This window comes from Manihot esculenta, chromosome 9, assembly GCF_001659605.2.
Source record: "Manihot esculenta cultivar AM560-2 chromosome 9, M.esculenta_v8, whole genome shotgun sequence".
Lineage (NCBI taxonomy): Eukaryota > Viridiplantae > Streptophyta > Magnoliopsida > Malpighiales > Euphorbiaceae > Manihot > Manihot esculenta.
The window spans coordinates 29,498,855-29,522,329 of record NC_035169.2 but is presented as its reverse complement, the minus strand read 5'-3'; the positions used below and the strand labels follow the sequence as shown (position 1 = coordinate 29,522,329).

Genomic DNA, 23,475 nt, shown 5'->3' with positions numbered 1-23,475 from the left:
ATATCTATATATTTTTAAAATTTTTTATAATAATTAAAACATTAAATTTTGGTATTTTAAATTATAAAAATTAATATTTTATTATTAAAATATAATAATATATTAAATTAGAATTTATTTGATTTTTAATAAAAATATAAAAATTTAATTGTTTCCAAAATTTTAAATTAATTGAAAATATAGGGGTTTAATTTATCTTATTGTTCAGACTCCAGAGTTTAAGTTGAAGGGTAGACATGAGCTTTGTTCCGAAATATCCATACCTATGAAAAGGAGGACACAGAGACGAATTAGATTTTCAAGCAGCCTAACCGAAAAAAGCTTTCTGAGAGAGTAAGAGAGTATGGGACTGAGAGAGAGAGCAAGAAGGGTTAGATAGAAAGGGGGAGAGAGGTAGAGCAAGAATCTTTTGTTCGTAAAAGATCTTGTTTTTATTTTTATTTTGTAAAGAATCCTGTTGTTTATATAGAGGCTTTCTTAGAATGCGGAATGCCAAGTTAAGAGATTTCATTGTGGGATGCACCAAGTCTGTATCTAGCAATCACATACTTCATTCATACGGCTGCCGTCGCCCCGCCAATTTGCTTACTTTGATTTTATCCGTCCCTCAATCTTCCATTTTTACTCGCCCTTTCTCCGGTTCTGCTGCTGAGCAGTTCTCTGATGATGAGTACGAGTGCGATTTCGAGACCCATAAGGTTTTCTTCCGTTTAGTTCCCAAAACTGCTCTTAAATTTGCCATTTTGTTAATATATGTTGGTGGGTTCTACTTGGAGTGGCTTGTTAATTGCAGGCATCCTCGGTGGCTAATGTTGACGAGTGGAAATGGAAACTTAGCTTGCTATTGCGGAACGAAACTGACCAAGAGATTGTGTCTAGAGATAGAAAGGATAGGAGGGACTATGAGCAGATTTCGAACCTTGCCACAAGGATGGGACTTTACAGGTGCTTTTAGCAGAATATGTTTTTAATTTTCAATTACTTAATTAGTTTTTGCACTTTTATGATTGATACCATTGTTCTAGTGAAATGTATGGAAAAGTGGTGGTTGCAAGCAAGGTTCCTCTTCCTAACTATAGACCGGATTTGGATGACAAGCGGCCCCAGAGGGAGGTAATATTTGGTGAAAATTTTCTGATGCATTCATATCTATGTTATAAATTTCGAATGCATTATTATTATTATTATTATTTTGGTTAAGGTGGTAATCCCGCTAAGCTTACAAAGGAGGGTAGAGAGTTTACTACAGGAACATCTTGATAGAACTCGGCTACTTTCTGGAGAAGCCGGTGACTGTGCAGATGATTCTAAGCCTATAGACCAGGTTGATGATTTTAGTCCAGATGAAAATCCAGATTCTTTTTTAGATGGATCTGTTATGGAAAAGGTTCTTCAGAGAAGGAGTTTGCGAATGCGTAATATGCAAAGAGCTTGGGAGGTACCATTTATTTATTTATTTATTTTAAAGTTGTAAGTGAATTACCATACATTTCATGGGGGAGTGTCTGCATCTTTTTAAGCTTGCAATCTATTCTTGAGAATACATAGTTATGCTGTCCTGCACAGCTGGTAACTGTCAAGATAAAATCTCTAAGGTCGGCTCCAAGTGTATTTGGTGTGCTGATGGGGAAAGTTGAACTCTGGGCTTCTCTGAATAATATTTTCCCAAGTATAAGAAATCAATTGCCCTCCTTTGGTTTGCTATTAACAGGTTTTAATACATCGTCAAATGTATGCAAATAGCTTTTAAGTTTAGTCCCCTTTGTCTTCTGCCTCTTCTATTTTAGGCGTTTTCCTGATGCTAAATGGAAAACTTCCAGGTGCTCTAGTTTATTTCCTTATTTCTGTATGTTTTGATTTTCCTCATAATTTCTTGCCACGTGAATATGATTTCATGAGCCTAATAATTTCTCTTGACCTCTTCTTACCGAAATTCACTAGCTTCAATAGATCTTCTACGTTCATGATAAATTCAAGTCATCACTTTGTTATGGTGTAGTCTGGAGGTTAGCAATGAAAATGAAATTAAGAGGCTAACCTCTTTATGTTTCCCTTTGTGCAATTTCATTTATGAAGATCAGTTTCAACTGATTCCTTTCCACTATTTCTCAAGGTATAATTGGAGTGATTTTGAAAATCTAAACTTCAATTAATATTTCTTGGAAATTATTTCCTGTGTAAAAGAGGATATTGTTTTCAGTCTATTCACTAGAGTTTTTTAGCTTTGGTGCTAATATGCAATGCATGTGCTTATCGGTCTGATTCTTATATTGAGAAGAAATGAATGGTACTCTTTGTTCTGGAACGTGGCTTTATAGATCTGCTGGTTCTTTATGCCTTAAGATGGAAATTTTGTCTCTTGTAATGCATGTAACTGCTTTAAACAATGTTTACCTGGTTCTTTGTGTATTTAAACTCCCTAGGGTAAGTTTCCTTTTGATACTCTTTTGCGATGTAGATAATAAGTTGCAACATCTTGAATGGGAAAACGAGAACAGTTTTGACTCTTGTCTATATGCATTCCACCTGTCTTACAGGAATCACCTGAAGGCAAGAAGATGATGGGCTTCCGGAAATCTCTGCCTGCATTCAAGGAAAAGGAAAAGCTACTCCAAGCGATAGCAAGGAATCAGGTTTGACTATGAAACAGATAGGGATAGGCGCATTTTCAGCTAAGTTGTTATTAATCTCATGGAGTTTGAAGAAGATGCCTCTATTTTTGTTTTAATTTTGGAGAACTGCTGGTGCCTCTTTTTATCATGGTCCTCTAATAGATTTTACACATTTATAAAATTTGTTTTGGATTTTGGTCTTAAATACAGTTTCAATTGGGATTATCTTGTGGGTTGAACTGCTGAGACCATTATTGGCAAATTTCTATGGTGTTAGTTAATAAGTATTAGATTATGTGTATAATTTATCATCTTTAACAGATTTACTGTCCTAAGTAATGAAACCATAGTTATCAAAGGTGTGTCTGAGGCCGGTGCTGAGGTGTGCCATAGATGAGGCACCCATTAGGCAGTACCTAAGGAACCCAAAGTCGGCGACCTTGGAGAGGAGAAGGACCTGGATTGGCTGCTGGCTGCTGCTGCAGCCTGCATGTGCATGTGCTGTGCTCCTCTTGAGCTTCTTCTTCTTGGAGCTGGTTTGCTAAGCTACAATCATTTCCTATTTTATTTTATTTTGTCATTGGTCCTATGCTTCAGGACCTCTTGGGTTCTTGTGTGCCTTGTGCTTTTAATAACTACAAACAAGACCTTCATGTCCACGCCTATGTGATTTGATCAATTCAAACATAATTTTGATGTAAGCATTCCTACACTGCTAAATTAGTATTGACTAAGAAGTTTTGAAATAATGGCTTCAAAAAAAAAAGTATTGAATAGTTTTTCATTTACTATGGCTATTGTAGCTGTAATGAGACAAAGAACAATTGGGCAATTTTGTTTATCTCCTTTGTTGAAGTAAGTGTGTTTATATACAGATTACAAGATCTTGTTAAGTCAACTCTTAAGAATCTTGTATCAATCAATTAATATCAATTAGCCTATAATCATGTAATATCTTTAAATTGTGTACAAATTATATTCACACACTAACACTCCCTCTCACTTGGAGCACTGATGTTTATTGTACTCAACTTGTTAGAAAGATATTTTCTTTGGACTCCATTTAAAGTTTTGGTAAGTAAATCACCCAGTTGCTCTCCTGTTTTCGCATAACTGGTAAAAATTAAATTTTTTTGAATCTTCTCAAGGATGAAATGGCAATTAACTTCAATATGCTATTTTGTATTGGAAAGTAATGTGAAGAGCGGCTTGGTTATCGCTATAAAGTTTAACGGTGACACAACATCCAAGCCAATTTCTTTCAACATATGATTTATCCAAAAAATTTCACAAGTGGATTGAATCATGGTTCTGTATTCTGACTCGCGCTTGATTTGGAATACTAAGACACTAGGTTTCCTCCAACAAACATAGTAGCCTGTAGTCGACCCAGTATGCCTAGAATCACTGTAGAGTATACGATATCGAGTCTAGGAGTCCCTTTTAGATAATATAGAATATGTTCTAAAGTGGCCCAATATTTCACTGTAGGCGTAAATATGAACTGGCTTACAACGCTGTCTGTAAAAACAATATCTGGCCGAATTGTCACTCTAAGGTAGTTTAACTTTCCAATCAACCTCTTGTACCTCTTTGGGTCATCAAAAGGTCTTTCATCCTTTGTGAGACATATATTATTAGTTCAAGTATCCTCCTTGGTTTGGCTCGTTATGATAGCAACTCTTCTGAAGCCCTAGGAAGAATGGATCAAAGCCCTAGGTCACGAAGAGTATATCACAGGAAGCAATGGAAGAAGAAAATAGGAGGGATAGTCTCAGGATTCTTGAATTGAAATGAGGAAGGTTCTCGAGTTGGACAGCTGGAATTGACTATTCAAGGAGTCGTTAGAGAGAAATTCAGGGTAACACTGCATGGAATGGAGGCACCATTTTTCAGTTATAAATAAGCTTGTTATCAAGGAGGAGGGCAGGCAGCAAGTTCTTCATTTCAGCAGCTGTGCTGGGGCTAGCTTGGCTAGTTTGGGGGTCTTCTTGTGGTGCTTACTTCGTTATTGTTTTTGGATGTAATCGAGAGGAGGGAGAAAATTCAATTGCTTTATAGTAATTTAAGGCTTTGGCCATTGGTTCCATCAAAATAATTATGGTTTTGCACAAATCTGCTATTTATCTCTTCTTTATTTTACATATTCTCTACCTAATTCTATCACGTTGCAGCACTATCCAGTGTGCTCCATCTTTTTTTTTGTATCCCGTAATATGACCTGCTTTTAAACAATGTTAAGAAAATGGATCTAAGCTTAACTCAAACTCAATATCTAGCTCAAGGGAGGAGGAATTTCCAAATCTTTATAAGAGGTACATTCCCCATGCTTAGCTGATATGGGGTATTTAACAAAATACATGGGCATTATAGTCTAGAATTATCTGTTTTCTTAAGTTTCCTGGAATTTATTTTAAATTCATCTAATTTTAAGGGAATTGGTTGTAGTTGTAACCAGTTCTATGGAATTTAATTCTAAAATTTTTATAAATTAATCACATGATATATGGAATTCAATTGAGTTCCAGAAAATTTTGTAGAATTCGTTTGAACCAAACAAGCTCTAAAGGAGAAAAAAAAAACAGAATTATGATAAGGACACTTGCTCCTGCGTCATAACGTGTTCTAAGACTGAGCTGGGACAGAATGTAATAGTCTGTTATTTGTGAATTTATGGTAGAATATACATAGCGTAAGGATAAAATATTATTTGTGGATGTACATAGTTAGGAATTAAAAGACAATTATATTTGCCAAATGAGATGGGATGATGCTCGAAACTAATGCAGTAAATTTAAAGGAAAAAGGAGATTATGAAAGAGAGCGTGCTATATTGAAAACAAGAAAAGGAAAAGGGTAAAAATTGCAACATAAACATGCTTTAAAGGCAAGCCAAAATAGTGGTAATGCATTGACAAAAGCCATGGGAAAACATGAGTGATAGTTATTTACAAGCAGTGGACAGTTCATATGAGCATTCTTGACATGTTATTGTTTTCAGGTTATCGTAGTATCTGGGGAGACTGGATGTGGTAAAACAACTCAACTTCCTCAGTATATATTGGAGTCAGAAATTGAATCTGGGCGCGGAGCATTCTGTAGTATAATTTGCACACAGCCTCGAAGAATATCTGCTATGGCTGTTGCAGATAGAGTGTCTGCAGAGAGAGGAGAGCCTCTTGGTGAAACGGTGAGCTTTCATTCCCTCAAAGTAAAACATAAATGTTTGCACAAAAACCTGTATGTTTCTCTAATAAAACAGTTAAACTTTCTATTTGAAAACTTGTTTATTCTTGCTGCTACACGAAAACAGATAATTTTTTGTTAGGTTGGTTATAAAGTTCGACTAGAGGGCATGAGAGGAAAAAATACCCATCTGCTCTTTTGTACCAGTGGAATTTTACTTAGACGGCTGCTAAGTGACAGAAATTTGAATGGTGTAACCCACGTTTTTGTTGATGAAATTCATGAGCGTGGCATGAATGAAGGTAGACTTCCTTCAAGTTTAGTTAATCATGTATTTTTTTTTCCTTATTTTTTCAAACTGCCTAAGTGTAAATTATTCTCTCATTGTCTTCTTATGACAGACTTCCTATTGATTGTGCTCAAGGATCTTCTTCCCCGTCGTCAGGACTTGAGATTGATTTTAATGAGTGCTACATTGAATGCGGAACTCTTCTCCAACTATTTTGGTGGAGCACCCAAAATTCATATTCCAGTAAGCTAAATGATTTTTGTCATTGTATACTGACTGTTGGTATTTAAATTGTTTTCTTGACAGAATAGTGAGTATCAGCCAATTGAATAATTGGTTGTATTTGTTATCTGTTTCCATTGACTTTGATTTCATAACTTAAGTTATTTGTGCATTTAGTTTTTATGTTGCTCTTTCATTGGTCTTGGGGCTTGCTGCCATTAGCTGACAGACAAATTGCACAAGAGAAATATGTAGGTTCATGTTGAAAAACTGCATGTGAAAAATGGCTCGCTAATTGTGATAACTGTTTGAAAAGCATGTTGAACTTTCTATTGCTAGTAAATGCAAGAGAAGTTAGATAACTATATTTTGCATGTGCAGTTAATTGTGATAACTGTTTGAAAAGCATGTTGAACTTTCTATTGCTAGTAAATGCAAGAGAAGTTAGATTACTATATTTTGCATGTGCAGTATTCAAGTCATTTTCTAAAAACTTCTTGGGGTTTCTATCTTGATTAAATTTCATGAAGAAACACATATAACATTGTTGTTTTGAGGTCAATTTTCAATTCCTTGATGTTTCTGCATTTAACCCTCTTCATTTGAAATTTGTGTCTCCAGATATCTTCTGGAATTGTTGAATATTTGAATCTAGTTGCTTAGAGTGGATGTGCTGAATGGAGATTTATTTATGTGCTTTAGTTATCGCATGGAACCATGAATATGATAGTTAAAAGCATATTTTTATCTAATTCAGGGCTTTACATATCCTGTGAATGCACACTTTTTAGAAGATGTACTGGAAATGACTGGATATAAGTTGACTTCTTTTAATCAAATTGATGACTATGGCCAAGAGAAAGTGTGGAAAACACAGAAGCAACTTGCACCACGAAAAAGGAAAAACCAGATTGCTTCTCTTGTAGAGGTATGATATCTAGCACTGGAAATTTGACACTTACAATTTATGTAATTTGGTAGGATTCTGTGAGTCTTGTGTGATTGGAGTTGAATGTCTTGATTCCTTTTTTTTTTTTTTTCTTTTTTGAGGGGGGGGGGGGTTCTATTATGTTTTTCTACAGTATGGATGGTAAAACATATAGGAGTTGATTCTTTTTCCCTTATATCTCTGCAGTAACATAAATGTAGCTACCCTGATGCTTTTTTTGGATTTTTTTTCCTAACACAGGACACACTTAATAAATCAAGTTTTGAGAACTATAGCTCCAGGGTTCGTGATTCTCTAGCATACTGGACGTCTGATGGCATTGGATTTAACCTTATTGAGGCAGTTCTGTGCCATATATGTCGGAAGGAACGACCTGGTGCTGTCTTGGTATTCATGACTGGCTGGGAGGATATTAGCTGTTTGAGGGATCAACTTAAAGCTCATCCTCTTTTGGGTGATCCTAACAGGGTTTTGCTTTTAACATGCCATGGTTCTATGGCAACCTCTGAACAGGTAAGGTTGTTTCTGTTTGACTTAAAGATTTGTTTTACCCTTGCTCTTTTCTTAAGGTTCAGGATTTCATTTCTGCATGAAAGTGATGTGGACACATCATCTGTAAGGATGACTCTATGTGAATATATTTAACTGTATACACTGTTGTGTTGACCTCTGTACTCTTGCAAGTCTTGCAACATCCACTGTTGCATCCTCATATCTACAGCAAATATTGATGTATCTAGTTAACCCTAACCCTACTTAGTGTGTAGAGTAGGTAAGAATATTGAAAGGAGAGAACAAAGAGATCAAAAGATCAGTAGGTAATAATATTGAAAGGAGAGTACTAAGAGATCAAAAGATCTAGCAAATGGATTATGAAGTTGGAAAAGGCTATCATTTGTATTTATGATTTCATGCATATTGTTCACCTCTTCTGCTATTACTTTCTGCAGAAACTTATATTTGAGAGACCTCCTCCTAATATACGTAAAATAGTTCTTGCAACTAATATGGCAGAGGCAAGTATTACTATCAATGACATAGTTTTCGTGGTGGATTGTGGAAAAGCTAAAGAGACAACATATGATGCTTTGAATAATACACCTTGTCTGCTGCCCTCATGGATATCACAAGCTTCTGCGCGGCAAGTAAGTATCCTTGTCACAGATGTTACCTTCACTTGGACTTCTTAAAGTGTCTAAATGTAGTTCGTTTAATCATAGTTGGGAACCTTTTCTTATTTACAATTTTTTTTATATAATCTCTGCCCAAGTATTTCTGGGTTAAGCATGTGTAGATGGATAACCTTTTTTTTTTATTTGCTTATCCTATTCATGCTTATTGGTTCAGGGTCATGACTGTTTATGTGTTGCTTGGTAGCAGTGTAGGGGGCATGCTTGGGTTCTTGTGTCACCTTAGATAGTCTGAACAGGTTGAGGTGTTTCTTCATAGATTGGACTAGATCTAAGAGTTAAAAGTTATGAATTCAATTGCAAGGTATTCTATTTTATATGAAGTGTTAGATTTAAATGGAGCATCTTTAACAATATTTTTATTTCTCTTCATGCATCATTTTACTTTTGGTCTTATTTACATATATTATTTTTTTTTATTGGGATACATGTGGTTTGCAGAGAAGAGGTAGGGCTGGCCGTGTGCAGCCTGGTGAATGTTATCACCTCTACCCTAAATGTGTTTATGAAGCTTTTGCTGAATATCAACTTCCTGAACTTCTGAGGACTCCCTTAAACTCTCTTTGCCTGCAAATAAAGAGTTTGCAGGTTGGAAGTATAGCAGAATTTTTGTCAGCAGCTCTCCAACCTCCAGAACCATTGGCTGTAAGTGATATCATTTATTGTGTAACTTCTCTTGATGTTAATGTCAAGTTCAGAATGCTGATATATTTGTCTGAACCTTATAAATCCAGTCTAATGTTAAAGGATGGGTGATTAAGCTCTCTTTCCAGCTTCAAAGTGCTTGTTATTAAATATGCTTCAAACTGCCTTCCTTTATATTGATGTTTTGAATGAGTTAAGCTACACTTGCAGATAAATTACATGAATGTTCCTTACGGTACTCTTGCATTTACTATCCCATTAATTATATTTAGTACTGTTTGAAAATATTGTTACTATTCCATTCAAATCAATATTTGAAGAATTTTGGGAAAATTTTGAGTATTTTTGTATTTCACTCTTAATCTTTACAATTGGTCTACATGACTATTTATACACAGAGAATCATATATAAATAGGAAGTAAATAATCAAATAATAATTACAGAGATAATTAAGGATCATAATCATATCAAATCAAATCTCTAGAATCAGCTAGGATTAGTTAAATAAGTCAACACTCCCCCTCAAGTTGGTGCAAAGATGTCACATATGCCCAACTTGCAAATCAGATTATGGTAGATCTTGTTGTTAAGCCCTTTGGTAAACACATCCGCAAGTTGCCCCGTAGAAGTCACATGAACTAGGCTCAAGACACCGTCTGTTAATTTTTCTTTAATGAAGTGCCGATCAATTTCAATGTGCTTGGTTCGGTCATGTTGGACTGGATTTTGTGCTATACTTATAGCAGCTTTATTGTCACAATACAAAGTTATCTTGTCTCTCTCGGACAATCTCAACTCTTCCAATAACTTTATAACCATAAGAGTTCACATACTCCTTGGGCCATTGCTCTGTATTCTGCTTTCGCACTTGACCGAGCAACAACACTTTGTTTTTTGCTCCTCCAGGTGACAAGGTTCCCCCCACAACTGTGCAGTAGCCAGAGGTGGATCTCCTGTCATTGAGAGATCCTGCCCAATCTGCATCTGTAAAAGTTTCAATTCGGAGATGACCATGTTTGGAGTAAAGAAGCCCTTTCCCTGGCGCAGACTTTAGGTATCTCAAGATGCGAAGTACAGCTTGCATATGAGTCTCGCGAGGGTCATGCATGAATTGGCTGACTAAGCTAACAGCATAGGCTATATCCGGTCGAGTGTGTGAGAGATAAATCAACCTTCCTACCAATCTCTGATATCTTCCAATATCCACGGACTCACCAGTTCCTGCTTTCAGCTTGTGATTACTTTCAATGGGAGATTCTGCTGGTTTACACCCCATCATACCAGTTTCTTCCAAAAGATCCAGAATGTACTTTCTTTGGGAGATGAAAATTCCTTTTTCTGATCTAGCCACCTCGATACCTAGAAAATATTGCAGTTTTCCCAGATCTTTGATTTCAAATTCCTGGGCCAACAACCTCTTTAGTTGAGCCATTTCCTCTTTGTCATCACCTGTCACCACTATATCATCAACATACACAATAAGAAGGGTGATCTTACCCTTATGATGTTTGATAAACAGAGTGTGATCAGCATTGCTTTGTTGGTAACCAAAGGACATCATGGCTCTGCTAAACCTGTCAAACCAAGCTCTGGGAGATTGTTTTAGCCCATACAAAGCCTTTTTTAACCTGCACACCTTTCCTTGTGTCTTCTCATCAGCGAACCCAGGAGGAATTTCCATGAACACTTCTTCCTCTAAATCTCCATGGAGGAAAGCATTCTTCACATCAAACTGTTGCAAGTCCCAGTCCAAGTTGGCTGCGCAAGATAACAAAACTCTGATTGAGTTCATTTTTGCAACTGGGGCAAATGTCTCTTGGTAATCCACTCCATAGGTTTGGGTGAATCCTTTAGCAACCAATCTGGCCTTAAACCGTTCAATTGTGCCATCAGCTTTGTGTTTTACTGTGAACACCCATTTACAGCCAACGAGTTTCTTCTCAGGTGGGAGAGTGACAAGCTCCCAAGTCTCATTTTTAGCCAATACTTTCATATCTTCAATCATTGCTTTCTTCCATTTAGGATCTATAAGAGCTTTCTTCCAATCTTGTGGAATAGACACAGAGGAAATAGACAAGGCAAAGGCTCTATAGGAAGGAGATAAAGATTCATAAGAAACAAAGTTAGAAATAGGGTGTTTAGTGCAAGATCTGACCCCTTTTCTTTGTGCAATAGGTTTATCTAAGTCATTGAAACATTCAAGAGTTGTGGGTAACTCACCAGGAGAAGATTCTTGACTTTGAGTAGACTGCATAATGGCTTCTTCTGCCTTATCTCTCCTTGAATACCTTCTCAAATCTGGCTTGTCCAAACGACCAGTTCTCTCTCCCTGATTGGACATCTCCCCCTGTCTACTAGAACTCAAACTTTCTAGTTGAACCATATCATTCAGAATCACAGAATTCGGGATCACCTCTTCTTGCTCATTATTCTCCCCCTGAAGAGGTGAGTGGGTGGTACTGAAGTAGGGTTCAGTTTCTCGGAAGGTAACATCCATACTGACGAAGTATTTCCTAGAGGGAGGATGATAACACTTGTATCCCTTCTGTGTTGGAGAATACCCAACAAACACACATTTAAGGGCCTTGGGATCCAGTTTTCCTGCCGTCCTAGTATGGACAAAGCAAACACACCCAAATACTTTTGGTGGAACAACGTATGAATTCTTCCCTTGTAGAGCCGTCAAAGGACTCATAAAGTCAAGGGTCTTGAGAGGCATTCTATTGATAAGATAAGCAGATGTAAGAATTGCATCTCCCCAATATGTTTTGGGTAGATTCATGGTGAACATAAGAGATCGAGCTACCTCCAATAGATGTCTATTTTTCCTCTCAGCAACGCCATTTTGAGCACTAGTATAAGGACAACTAGTCTGGTGTGTTATCCCATTACTCTCCAAATAAGCAGAAAAGCTACTATCCATGTATTCTCTTCCATTGTCAGTTCTTAAAATTTTCACCTTAGTATCAAATTGAGTACAAACCATCTTATGAAAGGATTGAAAACAAGAAAAGACATCACTTTTAGCTTTAATCAAATAGACCCAAGTCATTCGAGTGCAACAATCAATAAAGGTGACAAACCATCGATTACCAGATAAGGAGACCATTTGAGTAGGCCCCCAAACATCAGAATGAATAGTTGCAAAAGGAATTTGACTTTTATTATGACTCAAAGGATAGGATGTTCTAGTATGTTTAGCATACTCACAAGCATCACAACATAAAGAGCCAAACTGGGTTTTAGCAAACAAATCAGGATAAAGTTTTTCTAAAACAAAAAATAATGGATGCCCTAACCGCCGGTGCCACTGTATTATTTCCTGATTGACATCCTTATTTTCTCCAAAACAGGCTTGAGATATCGAAGAAGCCGGATCACCCTCCAACATGTATAAGCCATCATGCAGCCTACCATTGCCAATCATCTTCCCTGTGCGAAGATCCTGAATAACACAATGATCAGGAAAGAATTCAATTTTACAGTTAAGAGCATTGGTGATAGCACTGACAGATAAAAGGTTGACAGGAAAGTGGGGAACATGAAGGACAGATGATAATTTAATGTTGGATGTGCAAATAACAGAACCTGTTCCGGATATGGGAGTAAAAGAGCCATCAGCAATTTTGACACTATCTTTGGTTAGAGAAGGAGAATAATTGAGAAAGCCTTTATAAGAGCCTGTCATATGTCTATTCGCACCAGAATCGATAATCCATGGAACATTATTAAAAGAGGAAGCATTACCTGACTTTACAAAGTTAGATGTAGCACCAGAGGATGAAGAGGTGTCAATATGAGACAAGAGGCGCTTGAGACTCTGAAGTTCATTAGGGGAAAGGAACTCAGTCGTTGTTGTCTCCTTAAAGGGCTCCTCCACAGTTTCTGCTAACTTAGCTTGATTTCTAGAGGTACCTCGTTTTCCTCCACGACCTTTAGTGGGACGACCATGTAACTTCCAACAAGTCTCTTTGGTATGCCTTGGTTTCCCACAATAGTCACAGTGTAAGTGATCTTTCTCAGAAGTAGGAGGCTGTGGTGTGCTCAAACTGGTAGTCAACCCAGCCTTTTCAACTGATGCAGTATGGAGCATAGCATGTCGACGACTTTCCTCTTGTTGAACATGGGCATGGGCCTCTTCTAAAGAAGGAAAAGGATTTCTTCCCAACACTTGGACCCGAATTGAATCATAGTCGTTATTCAACCCTGCAAGAAAATCATAGACCCGCTCCTTTTCAATCATTTTTCGAAATTTGACTGCATCTCCAGTGCAATCTGCCTGGAAGTCTTGATAGTAATCAAGCTCCTGCCATAAGCCACATAACTCAGAATAAAATTGAGAGATAGTCATTTCTCCTTGCTTAGTACCATGAATCTTATTCCGAATATCATAAATTTGGGCATCATTCCCAATCTTGGAATAAGTTAAGGACAAAGCTTTCTATAACTTTAGAGATATGAGGTTGCATAGAGTTCAGTAACCAGGTCATAACAAGACAATTATCCGAGTCTCATTGAGGGAAATCCGGATCACTCTCATCAGGTTGCTTTTTATTACCAGTGACATAACGCTGCAGTCCTCTAGCCTTGATAAACAACAAACAAGACCTTGACTAAGCAAGATAATTGGTTCCATCAAGTTTTATAGGACTAATTTGCAAGGAAGGATTATCAGAGTTAGGAATCGAGACCCTTTTACCTTCTGCCATAGTAAAGATTTATGAACAGTGAAAGAATAGGAGGTACCCAAGGTTGTACACGCAAGAAAGCCCAATTGATTCACCAAAAGACCGGGTAACAGCACGGGAGAGCCGGAAAGATGGTCGGAATCGTCGCTGGAGTGATCTGAGCGGCGAAACAGTGACAGACGATGGATCACGCGCCAGGAAGCGACAGGTCACGCGCCGGGAAGGGGTGGCGCGTGAGCCTCACGCGCAGGCTTTTTCGACGTCGAAGCTGGTCGATTGGCCGGCGGCAGTCTGGCGGTTCTCCTGGTGCCGGCGGTGAGAGAAAAAGAGGCTCCTAGATGGGTTAGTACCAAAATTGGTAGATCTAGGGTTTTGAAACCCTAAAAATGAAAAATTGAATTTGGACCCAAAAAATCAGGAAAAAGCTCTGATACCATGAAGAATTTTGGAAAAATTTTGAGTATTTTTGTATTTCACTCTTAATCTTTACAATTGGTCTACATGACTATTTATACACAGAGAATCATATCTAAATAGGAAGTAAATAATCAAATAATAATTACAGAGATAATTAAGGATCCTAATCATATCAAATCAAATCTCTAGAATCAGCTAGGATTAGTTAAATAAGTCAACAATATTCAATATGATTTAACCAAAAACTAAAAAGTAGGGAAATGTATGTAAATTGTGTTTTGGAAAGACCGTATTCTTGTGGTTGTTGATGACTTTTTATTTTGTTGCTAAGAGTTGAAACAAAATTACAAGTAAAGGGCCTATCTGATGGGACCTTGCACTGCATGATGACTATCACTTTATGATGCTGTTATGCATAAGTTCTAAAAAAAGATCATTAGACTTTCTTTGCATCATTTACTTGCAACATTATATCTAAAATCATTTGTCCACAGAAAAGCTTTTTGTCCCAAAAATTTTTCTTGTTTTCTATTATTTGTGTATTTACTATGGCTGATCCTATAATCGTTGTTCCATTCTGTCATTGTTGCCATTTTCGACTAGTTTTTAATCTTGGCTTATTGTAAATATTGAGTCAATTGATGTGTACATTTGGAAGTTTGATGTGGGGGATAAAAATGTAAAGCCTTATCTTATTATCTCAGTCATGATTTTACGTGCACAAGTAAATCAATGCACTTTGCAAATGATAATCATGTTCTGTGGGCATTCTCTTTTTCTGTTTTTATGATTTTGCAAGTTTTGATATAGCCTGCCACCTTGCTTCTCAATCAATGGCACAAATTGACAAATTGATGTGTAACAGGTCCAAAATGCCATTGATTTTCTGAAGATGATAGGTGCACTAAACGAGAAGGAGAATCTGACTAATCTTGGTTAGTTTGCTAATTTTTGCTGGAAAGAAGGCATTTACTGTAACAAGTTTTACTTGTTATCATGAATTTTGCGGAGTTATGATAATCTCATTTCTAAATTCGTTCAGGCAAGTACTTGTCAATGCTTCCAGTAGACCCCAAGCTTGGTAAGATGCTAATTATGGGTGCCATCTTTCGCTGCTTTGACCCTGTGTTGACAATAGTATCCGGTCTGAGTGTCAGGGATCCTTTCCTTCTTCCTCAAGACAAAAAAGACGTAAGTATAGTGTAGTGCAGTATTTTATTCAGCTCCATCAAGTTTTATTATTGATTTGGTAACTTTGAAACTTTGTAGAGAAGTATTCCAGCACTATTTCATTTATGCTTTTGGTTGTATGGTTTCTGTGGCTTTCAAAAGATGGCATCTTAAGGGGGGAAATGATAACTCTGCACTCTCAAATTAGATGCTAATTATACTCTTTGAGAAATTTATGTTTTATCAGAAGGGAGAGAATAATGTTTATTAGGAAGATAAAGGAAATGAGAGGTTGAGTAATTTCTCATGTTTGGCTGTTCCAAGGAGTAGGAAAGGATTTTAAGTGGCACTCTAACCTTTTATGGTAGGTTTCTAGGTTGCCAAGCCTTCTATCTATTTCCTCTCCCTTTTCATATCTTTTATATTTAATTAATTGATAATTATTTATTAATAGAATTATTTAATTTTTAATAAATTTTTATTATTAAATTCTATGATCAAATTATATGATATATTTACTATATAATATGATTACTTGAATTTAAATTTTGAAAAAATTCTCATTATAAAAAATAAGAGTTTATATATTTATTCCAAGTTATAATTAAGGGTTAATTAATAATATGTTTATAAGATTCTTTTTAAACTATATTATTTATCTTTGAAAGATAATTAATTAGATAATAATAAAATGTAAAAATATAAATATAAAACTTAATTAATTTTAAAAATAAATAATTAAATATCTGATAAAAATATAATTATGAAAATTCCTATTGCTGATAGTTGACTTTATAAATTAGGCTAGATCTTTCGATTTAGTTGTACAAGTAATTTATTTCAATATTAATTAAAGATTATTAATTTTAAAAAATAAAAATAACAAGTTTGGAGCATGTGATATGTATGCTCCAGCTTGAGGGAGAGTGTTGAGATTCTTTCCATAAATAGCCTAGATTTGTGGTGATAATTAGGGATATGATAATGTGATATGATTGGGATGTGATTAGGGAATTAATCTATTTTCTTATCTAGTATGTATTCTTGTAAGTAGTATATATACCTCAATTGGTTTGAGAGGAATAATCAAGTATTTTCTCTCAACTTCTGCTTTCTTCTTCTTTTTATCATCCGTTTCAGTATTCATTTAATTTCATTTTGAATTAATTAATTTAATAAAAATAAATAATAATAATAATAATAATAAAATGAATAAAAATATAAAATAATAACTAAAATATTAATAAATTTATTAAATTAAGATTTCATTTAAGATAAAATAATTAAAAATTTTAATTTCTTTAAACATAAAATGAGAGTTATCAGTGATGAACAAAAAAGAAATAGAGAAATATTGAAAGATCTCTAAAATGATTATTTTTTATTTTGGTAAACTAGAAACCTGCTTTAATAGGTGAAATCACTTCTTCTGGAACAAAATTAAAGTTGAGTGATTTTTTAAACAAATTAAATTTTAGTGATAGGAATAAAACCAAGTTTCTTAAATAAAAATCACCCCAATTTTCTAAGCTGAAGTATTCTAACTATCCAAACTTAGAAAAAAAACAAAGAACACAACAAATAAGATCAATTGCCTTCAATTTTCTAAGCTGTAAGTATTCTAACTATCACTGCAATATTCTAAGAACTGATGCTGGATATTTCTATCGTGTATTCATATGGAGACTTGAGAGTCTTAATCAGTCAACAGTTTAGTTGGATAGGGATTCAAGAGCCAAATGTTGGGACAACTAGATCACATTAAATTTCAATCTCCTAAAGATCATAACCTTGATTTTTGTAACAATATAATCACAAAAACCAAGTTTCAATTATACGGAACTTTTTAAGTACACTTTGCTTATAAAGAGCAGAACTAAGAAGAGAGGTTGAGTGCCACCTTTTTTTTTTTTTTTTTTCATTTCACATATTGTTTATGCAGCAAAATGAAAAAGAAGGATAGGGTGGGAGGAGTCAGGAGAATAGAAAATATATTTAAAAATTTGTTATGGTGTTTATATTGTATTAACACTTTGAAATTTAACAGTTTTGGTTCTAGTCATTTTATAATTATGAAAACTTAAGTTTAGCATTTTTATCTGACAATGGACAGGTCGATGTATAGTTACTTTAATTAGACCCTTTAACTAGATCAAATAAAATAGGTGAAAATTGTAGGTAAAAAGAATGAGGAGCATCCTGGTTCTGGTTAACAGTTGCTTGAGACTTTCCTTGATTCTTTAGGGTATGATGCCTCGAGTTTAATGGAGTTTTTCTTTTTTTAATGTGTTTATTGGGTTTTCTTTTAAGTATTCAGTTTATTTAATAACAAGAGGCTGCTGGTAAATATACACAAGGAGTTGAGAATGATTTTATTTTCCTCCAGAAAATGATTTTATTTTAAATAATTTGAAAATTAATTTCTTAAGTTGTCATGGTTTGCCATTCAATATATTTTTTTTATGAGAGTTCATTGATTTGATATATTGCATATTTAATTTAGATTTTGGGTTATGGTTTATTGTCTCATTCTGAGAATTGGTGAAAAAGAAAAAACTCATGGTACTGATGGCTACTTCAGTCTGATTTTTGTCCATTACTGCAGCAATCTTCTCAATTCCAATTCTATTATTCAAAGCCCTCCTTGGCACTTGATTTATCTTAAATCATGATTAATATGCAAGTGGTAGCTCACCCTTCCAGTGTGGCTTTTTCATTAACTTGTATTAAGTTATTGCTACTTGTTTGGATGAATGGCTGTCAGGTTTCCTTTGTGGACACACGATTAAATTATATATATATGTTTTTTCTCTCTCTGGTTTAGTTGGCTGGTACAGCAAAATCCAGATTTTCAGCAAAAGACTACAGTGATCACATGGCTCTTGTCCGTGCATATGAAGGATGGAAAGATGCAGAACGAGAAGGGTCAGCATACGAGTATTGCTGGAGAAATTTTCTCTCTGCACAAACTCTTCAAGCCATCCATTCTCTGAGGAAGCAGTTCAACTTCATTTTAAGGGATGCTGGGTTAATAGATGTGGATGCAGGAGCCAACAACAGATTAAGTCACAACCAGTCGTTGGTTCGAGCTATCATATGCTCTGGTCTCTATCCTGGCATAGCATCAGTAGTGGTGGGCTATGTTTGCACGGAAATTTTCTTCCATTTCTTATTCTTCCTGAATGTTATTAGATGATACTTTGCTGTTTTCTCTTAATGTGCAGCACAGAGAAACATCCATGTCTTTCAAGACTATGGACGATGGCCAAGTTCTGTTATACGCTGTAAGTGTAAATCTATGAACCAAATTTATAATTTTGCTTGCTTACTGCTTGTGTACTTGTAAATCTAGTCTTGATAAGATTGTTTGCTTGCCTTCATTCGGATCTGCTGCAACTTTGATAAGGTGCTGGAAGTCATATATGCAATGTAATATTCTATTGTCTCGCATCCGAATTTAAATTATATATATCTTTGTAACTAACCAACCAACCAACACAAGACAGTTCAAATCTATTTCTGTCCCTTCTAACATCGGGACATCAATAAAGTTTTAGAGTAGCTTGTTTTTCTATATTTTCTCATTCCATGGTTTAAGATTGAGCTTTCTTCCTAGTCCAACCAAAAGTCCCAAGTATGGAGATATAGTTGAATGCCATGAGAAAACAATAGCAATTAATTTCATTCCAAATGACTTTAATGATACAATTGAACAATATATGTTATCTTGCCATCGTTGCTGCTAACAGCAAAGAAAAGAACTCAGAATCAAGTCCATGGAACGGAACCAAGCAATGAATGTTCTTTATTACTGTGACACTTCAAAACTTGAGTTTGTTTTTTCTCTGACGAAAGAGAATGATATAAATATATGGTTCCTTGAACTTTCCTGTGTATGTGTGTTTGTATCCAAGATATCTGGCTTATTATCATTACTTATGAGCAATTCCATGTTATGCCAATATAGTTTGGTACTGACTATGATTCTGCCTCAGAATTCTGTGAATGCGCGCTATCAGACTATTCCTTTTCCATGGCTGGTCTTTGGTGAAAAAGTTAAGGTCAATACAGTTTTCATACGTGATTCCACTGGTGTATCTGATTCCATATTGATCCTTTTTGGCGGTGCTCTTAGTTGTGGTGTGCAGGTGATTACTCCATTGAAAAATATTTATAATGGTGTTAATTAATTTAAGGCTAATGAATTAAAAGCATTAAATTTTCCCATTTGCAGGCTGGTCATCTTAAAATGTTACATGGGTATGTTGATTTTTTCATGGATCCTAGTTTAGCAGAGTGCTATTTGAAGCTCAAGGAAGAACTTGTTAATCTGATTCAAGAGAAGGTGAGTTAGAAAAAGATGTCTTCTTAACAGAAAAGTTTATATATGTTCTTTCTGAAAAGTAGCTATACTTTTTAACATATTATCTCATTTGAATAGTTAAATATTGTTGAAATAATTTGTTAGTTAAAAAATTTGTTATGAAATATTTTAATAATATTTTATCATGTAATATGCTTCTGGCAATGAAAAAGATAAAAATTTAAAAACTTAGGACTACAATTCCTGAGTGTTCCCTTAAGAATGGATAGAGTTATGTAGCCCAGTTGAAAATCCATGGAATTGTAATATGGATTTACAGTTCTACTTTTTAGTTGCATCAAGACACCATAATTGGAACTGAAGGGCTCAATTCTAGTTCTGTACTGTGCCAGTTGAATGCCAATGACCATTTATAAAAGAGTTCTGTTCTCTTGGCTGCCTTTTCCAGATTCCCCACTTCTCTAGCTACCATTCTCAGTTTCTCTTTAGCCTTCTTCAACCTGAATCTCACAAAGCTTCCACCACCTGCAATATACGCTTAATATCACTTTGTAACAGAGCAGATCTATTGCAAAATGGAGTATATTTTATGCTATTTTTAAAGAGATTCGTGTTTTTGACTTGGTTTCTTTCTTTTTGGGGTAAAAATATTTTATTTATTGTATACAGCACACTTTTGTGGTGTAAGTAGTATGGTTAAATCTTTAATCTCATTTGTTTTGAACTCATTCCACTTACATGCTAACTGGATTCTACTAGCTAGCTAATTCCTAAATGATGTTGAGGCCAGGTTGAGAGAGTTCACAACTATTTTTAGAGATAGTAATTAAAATATTAAATTATCACTATTATTTTCAAAGAAAACTAAACAAAGTGGAACCAAATTATTATGATTTCCTAAAGGTTAAAGAATTATGGGGAATAAAAAACTATTACTAGTTTAGTTGCTTTACCTAAAATTATTAATAAATTAGCATAATATTAATTAGTTTCTAGGACTCTATTATTGTCTATACATGAAATTTATGTTCTGCAAATTTATGCATCTTAGGTCATGTGAATTCAAATATTTTAGGACAAAAAAAAAATCAAATATTTAGATGATTCACAGATCGATGAGTTCAAGCACACTTTTTAACAAATTTCTTATTTTTTTTTCAATTCCTTGAATATATATCCATTTAATGTATTTTGCAATTTTCTTTTTCACTTGCATAGCAACATGACAGCCTTACTTCTGTTACATATAACAGTGACCTTGAACTTTTCTGTGAAAGCCTGGCTGGGATCTATTCACTGGTTAAGCTCTTGCAAGTCATAGTACATAATCGTACATAACATATGTAAATATATGTGTATATATGTAAGTGTACACGTGTGTATATATATATGTATGTATAATGTATGTATGTGTATATGTACATGTGCTTTGCCCTTTTCTAGACTTAAGCAGTTCAAGTTGTGTTTCATTTTCCCAGCTTCTAGAATTGGGTTAAAATCGAATTTATTAAATTCCTCAAATTATTTCTCTTGAAAGCCTAGCCAAGATCTACTTAGAGAATGACCTGACACTGATTTAAAGATCTGACTGCTGGTGGTATTCCTTGACTAAAAACCTTGACCTTCTTGATTTCTTGTATTTTCATTTCCATAATGTTTTTCTCTCAGTTTAACGATTGTAGTGTTGGATTTATCATATCTCTGTAAAGTTGTTTTTTTTCCTCCCTCCATTTTATTAATATCTGTCTCATTGTGTGACGGGACCTTGGAATGATGCAGCTTCAAGATCCTACTCTTGACATTTACAAGGAAGGGAAATACCTCCTGCTTGCTGTTCAAGAGCTGGTTTCAGGAGATCAATGTGAAGGAAGGTTTGTTTTTGGACGTGAAAGCAAGAAGCCCAAGGAATCAAGTGAAAACAGTAGATTTACAAAAGATGGAACAAATCCAAAAAGCTTGCTACAAACTCTTTTGATGAGAGCTGGGCACTCCCCCCCAAAATACAAAACAAAACACCTCAAGACAAATGAGTTTCGGGCACTGGTTGAATTCAAGGGAATGCAGTTTGTGGGTAAACCAAGGAAAAACAAACAACTGGCAGAGAGGGATGCTGCTATAGAAGCACTGGCCTGGTTGACTCACACCTCTGAGAACAATCAAGATGAGCACAATGATTCCCCACCTGATGTCACTGACAACATGTTAAAACTTCTGGGGAAACGCCGGAGATCAAAGCGTAACTCTGGTTGATGATTACTTCTGCTGTGCTTCACCTCCTTGAAGTCTGCATGACAACTGAGAAGAAAATACAATTCTTGAGAGAGATAAGTTTCTGCTGATTGGTATTAAAACTTTACTATGTCTGCATTACGGGCAAGCGATATTGTTTATAGGAGAAGCATTCTCATTAGATTTCTAAGTTATTGATAGATGTAGTTATATGCCAAGGCATCAGTGATAGAATGGCAGAGCAAGATATATACATCTGGAAAGCTAAGATATTTTTAGGCTTAATCATCTCCAATTGGTTTTGGGTTCAAACTTGGGACTCACCACCATACAGATGAGAGGATTCCTGTAAAGGTTGTAAAATTTTAGGATAATAACAAGTTTTGATAGTGAGACTGAAGGGCAGTTGATAGCAAAATTTCCATGAACAAGAAGGTTCAAAGTTATTCAATTGGTAGTTGATTCAATAATGTTTCCATGTATTAGACCTTGTCCATTCATATTATGCATATGAAATCAATTTTCATCTCAAAGGTGAAGAGTTGAGTTGGACACTATGCATGAAATGGAAGGTGTCCTTCTATTTTTGGATGGATGGATTTCATCTTATGGATTTGGATTTGAGGTAAATACATCGTTGGATATTCAAATAACAATGGATTTGAATTTGTGTCAACTTACAAATATTTACCAAAGGTTAAAAACTAAGGATCCAGAATTGACTACCCTAATCTTGTTATTTAAGATCCAAATGGATCTCTTTCCCTCGTCATTGCTATCAATCAGTAGATCTTTCAAATCCTCCCTGATACTTGTGGTGCTGCTCCTTTTGTCTCCTTGGATAGCTCTTGCCCTTGGCCTTGCTCTCACAGCCATCTCGCCGGCGGTCTTCACTCAGGTACAATTCTCATCTTACCCTTTTCTGTTTAAGGTATTGTCAGTCTAGAAATTTGTTTATAGTGCTGATTGGTGGGTTCATTTGTCCTGTTACACCAAGGTAGCGAGGGACTGAGGATTACCTTCTGAACAAATTTTTAACAACAAATGAACTTTAGATTAGGGTATAGGCTAATATAGCTTCTGAAGCCCTGTTGTTGTCTATTTATATCTGCACTTTTCCCTACTTCTCTGTGCTGTGTTCTTATTTATATAAGGTATAGGCTTAAATATATTTGTTAAAATTCTCCTCAAGTCTTTCTGGTTTGCAGAATAACATACCTGCTAACAGTTTCCACTGTGCTGGATTGTTTGAGAATTGGTTATCAGATAAAAAGCTTATATAAAGATTGAATCACATCCCAGGATTAGATTCCCTGCTGGTTGAGGTGAATTACAGTCTCTGTATTTGAAAAAGGTTGTACTAGAAAATGGAATTGTTTACCAATTATAGAAAATAAATGAATGGAATTGAATTTTTACGAAATTTTTATATTTAATAAGATTATAATTTTAAAAATATTTTTTTATTTATTATGAAAAATAAATATATTGAATGATTTTAAATATATAAAGCAGTATTTTATAATAGTAATATCTATTTTAATTATGAGATT

At 35.1% G+C, this 23,475-nt stretch overlaps 1 protein-coding gene across 4 annotated transcripts; it reads left to right on the top strand.

The window, feature by feature from the left end:
• Positions 1-219: 219 nt before the first annotated feature.
• On the top strand, positions 220-23,249 carry LOC110622708 (DExH-box ATP-dependent RNA helicase DExH3). Of its 4 annotated transcripts, none has more exons than XR_006351950.1 (20): positions 220-698; positions 794-945; positions 1,026-1,113; positions 1,202-1,438; positions 2,538-2,633; positions 5,614-5,802; positions 5,941-6,100; positions 6,200-6,330; positions 7,067-7,237; positions 7,499-7,771; positions 8,209-8,403; positions 8,890-9,093; positions 15,065-15,134; positions 15,242-15,390; positions 18,194-18,502; positions 18,594-18,653; positions 19,365-19,517; positions 19,604-19,714; positions 21,473-22,820; positions 23,131-23,249. XR_006351950.1 is itself a non-coding variant. In XM_021767311.2 (19 exons), the coding sequence occupies exons 1-19, from the start codon at positions 483-485 to the stop codon at positions 21,941-21,943; spliced, it is 3,435 nt and encodes a 1,144-aa protein (XP_021623003.1). In that variant the 5' UTR covers positions 220-482; the 3' UTR covers positions 21,944-23,249. The 4 variants fall into 4 exon arrangements, 1 of the variants encoding a protein (XP_021623003.1); XR_006351949.1 differs by having other exon boundaries at positions 22,924-23,249; XR_006351948.1 differs by having other exon boundaries at positions 22,920-23,249.
• The last annotated feature ends 226 nt before the right edge of the window (positions 23,250-23,475 follow it).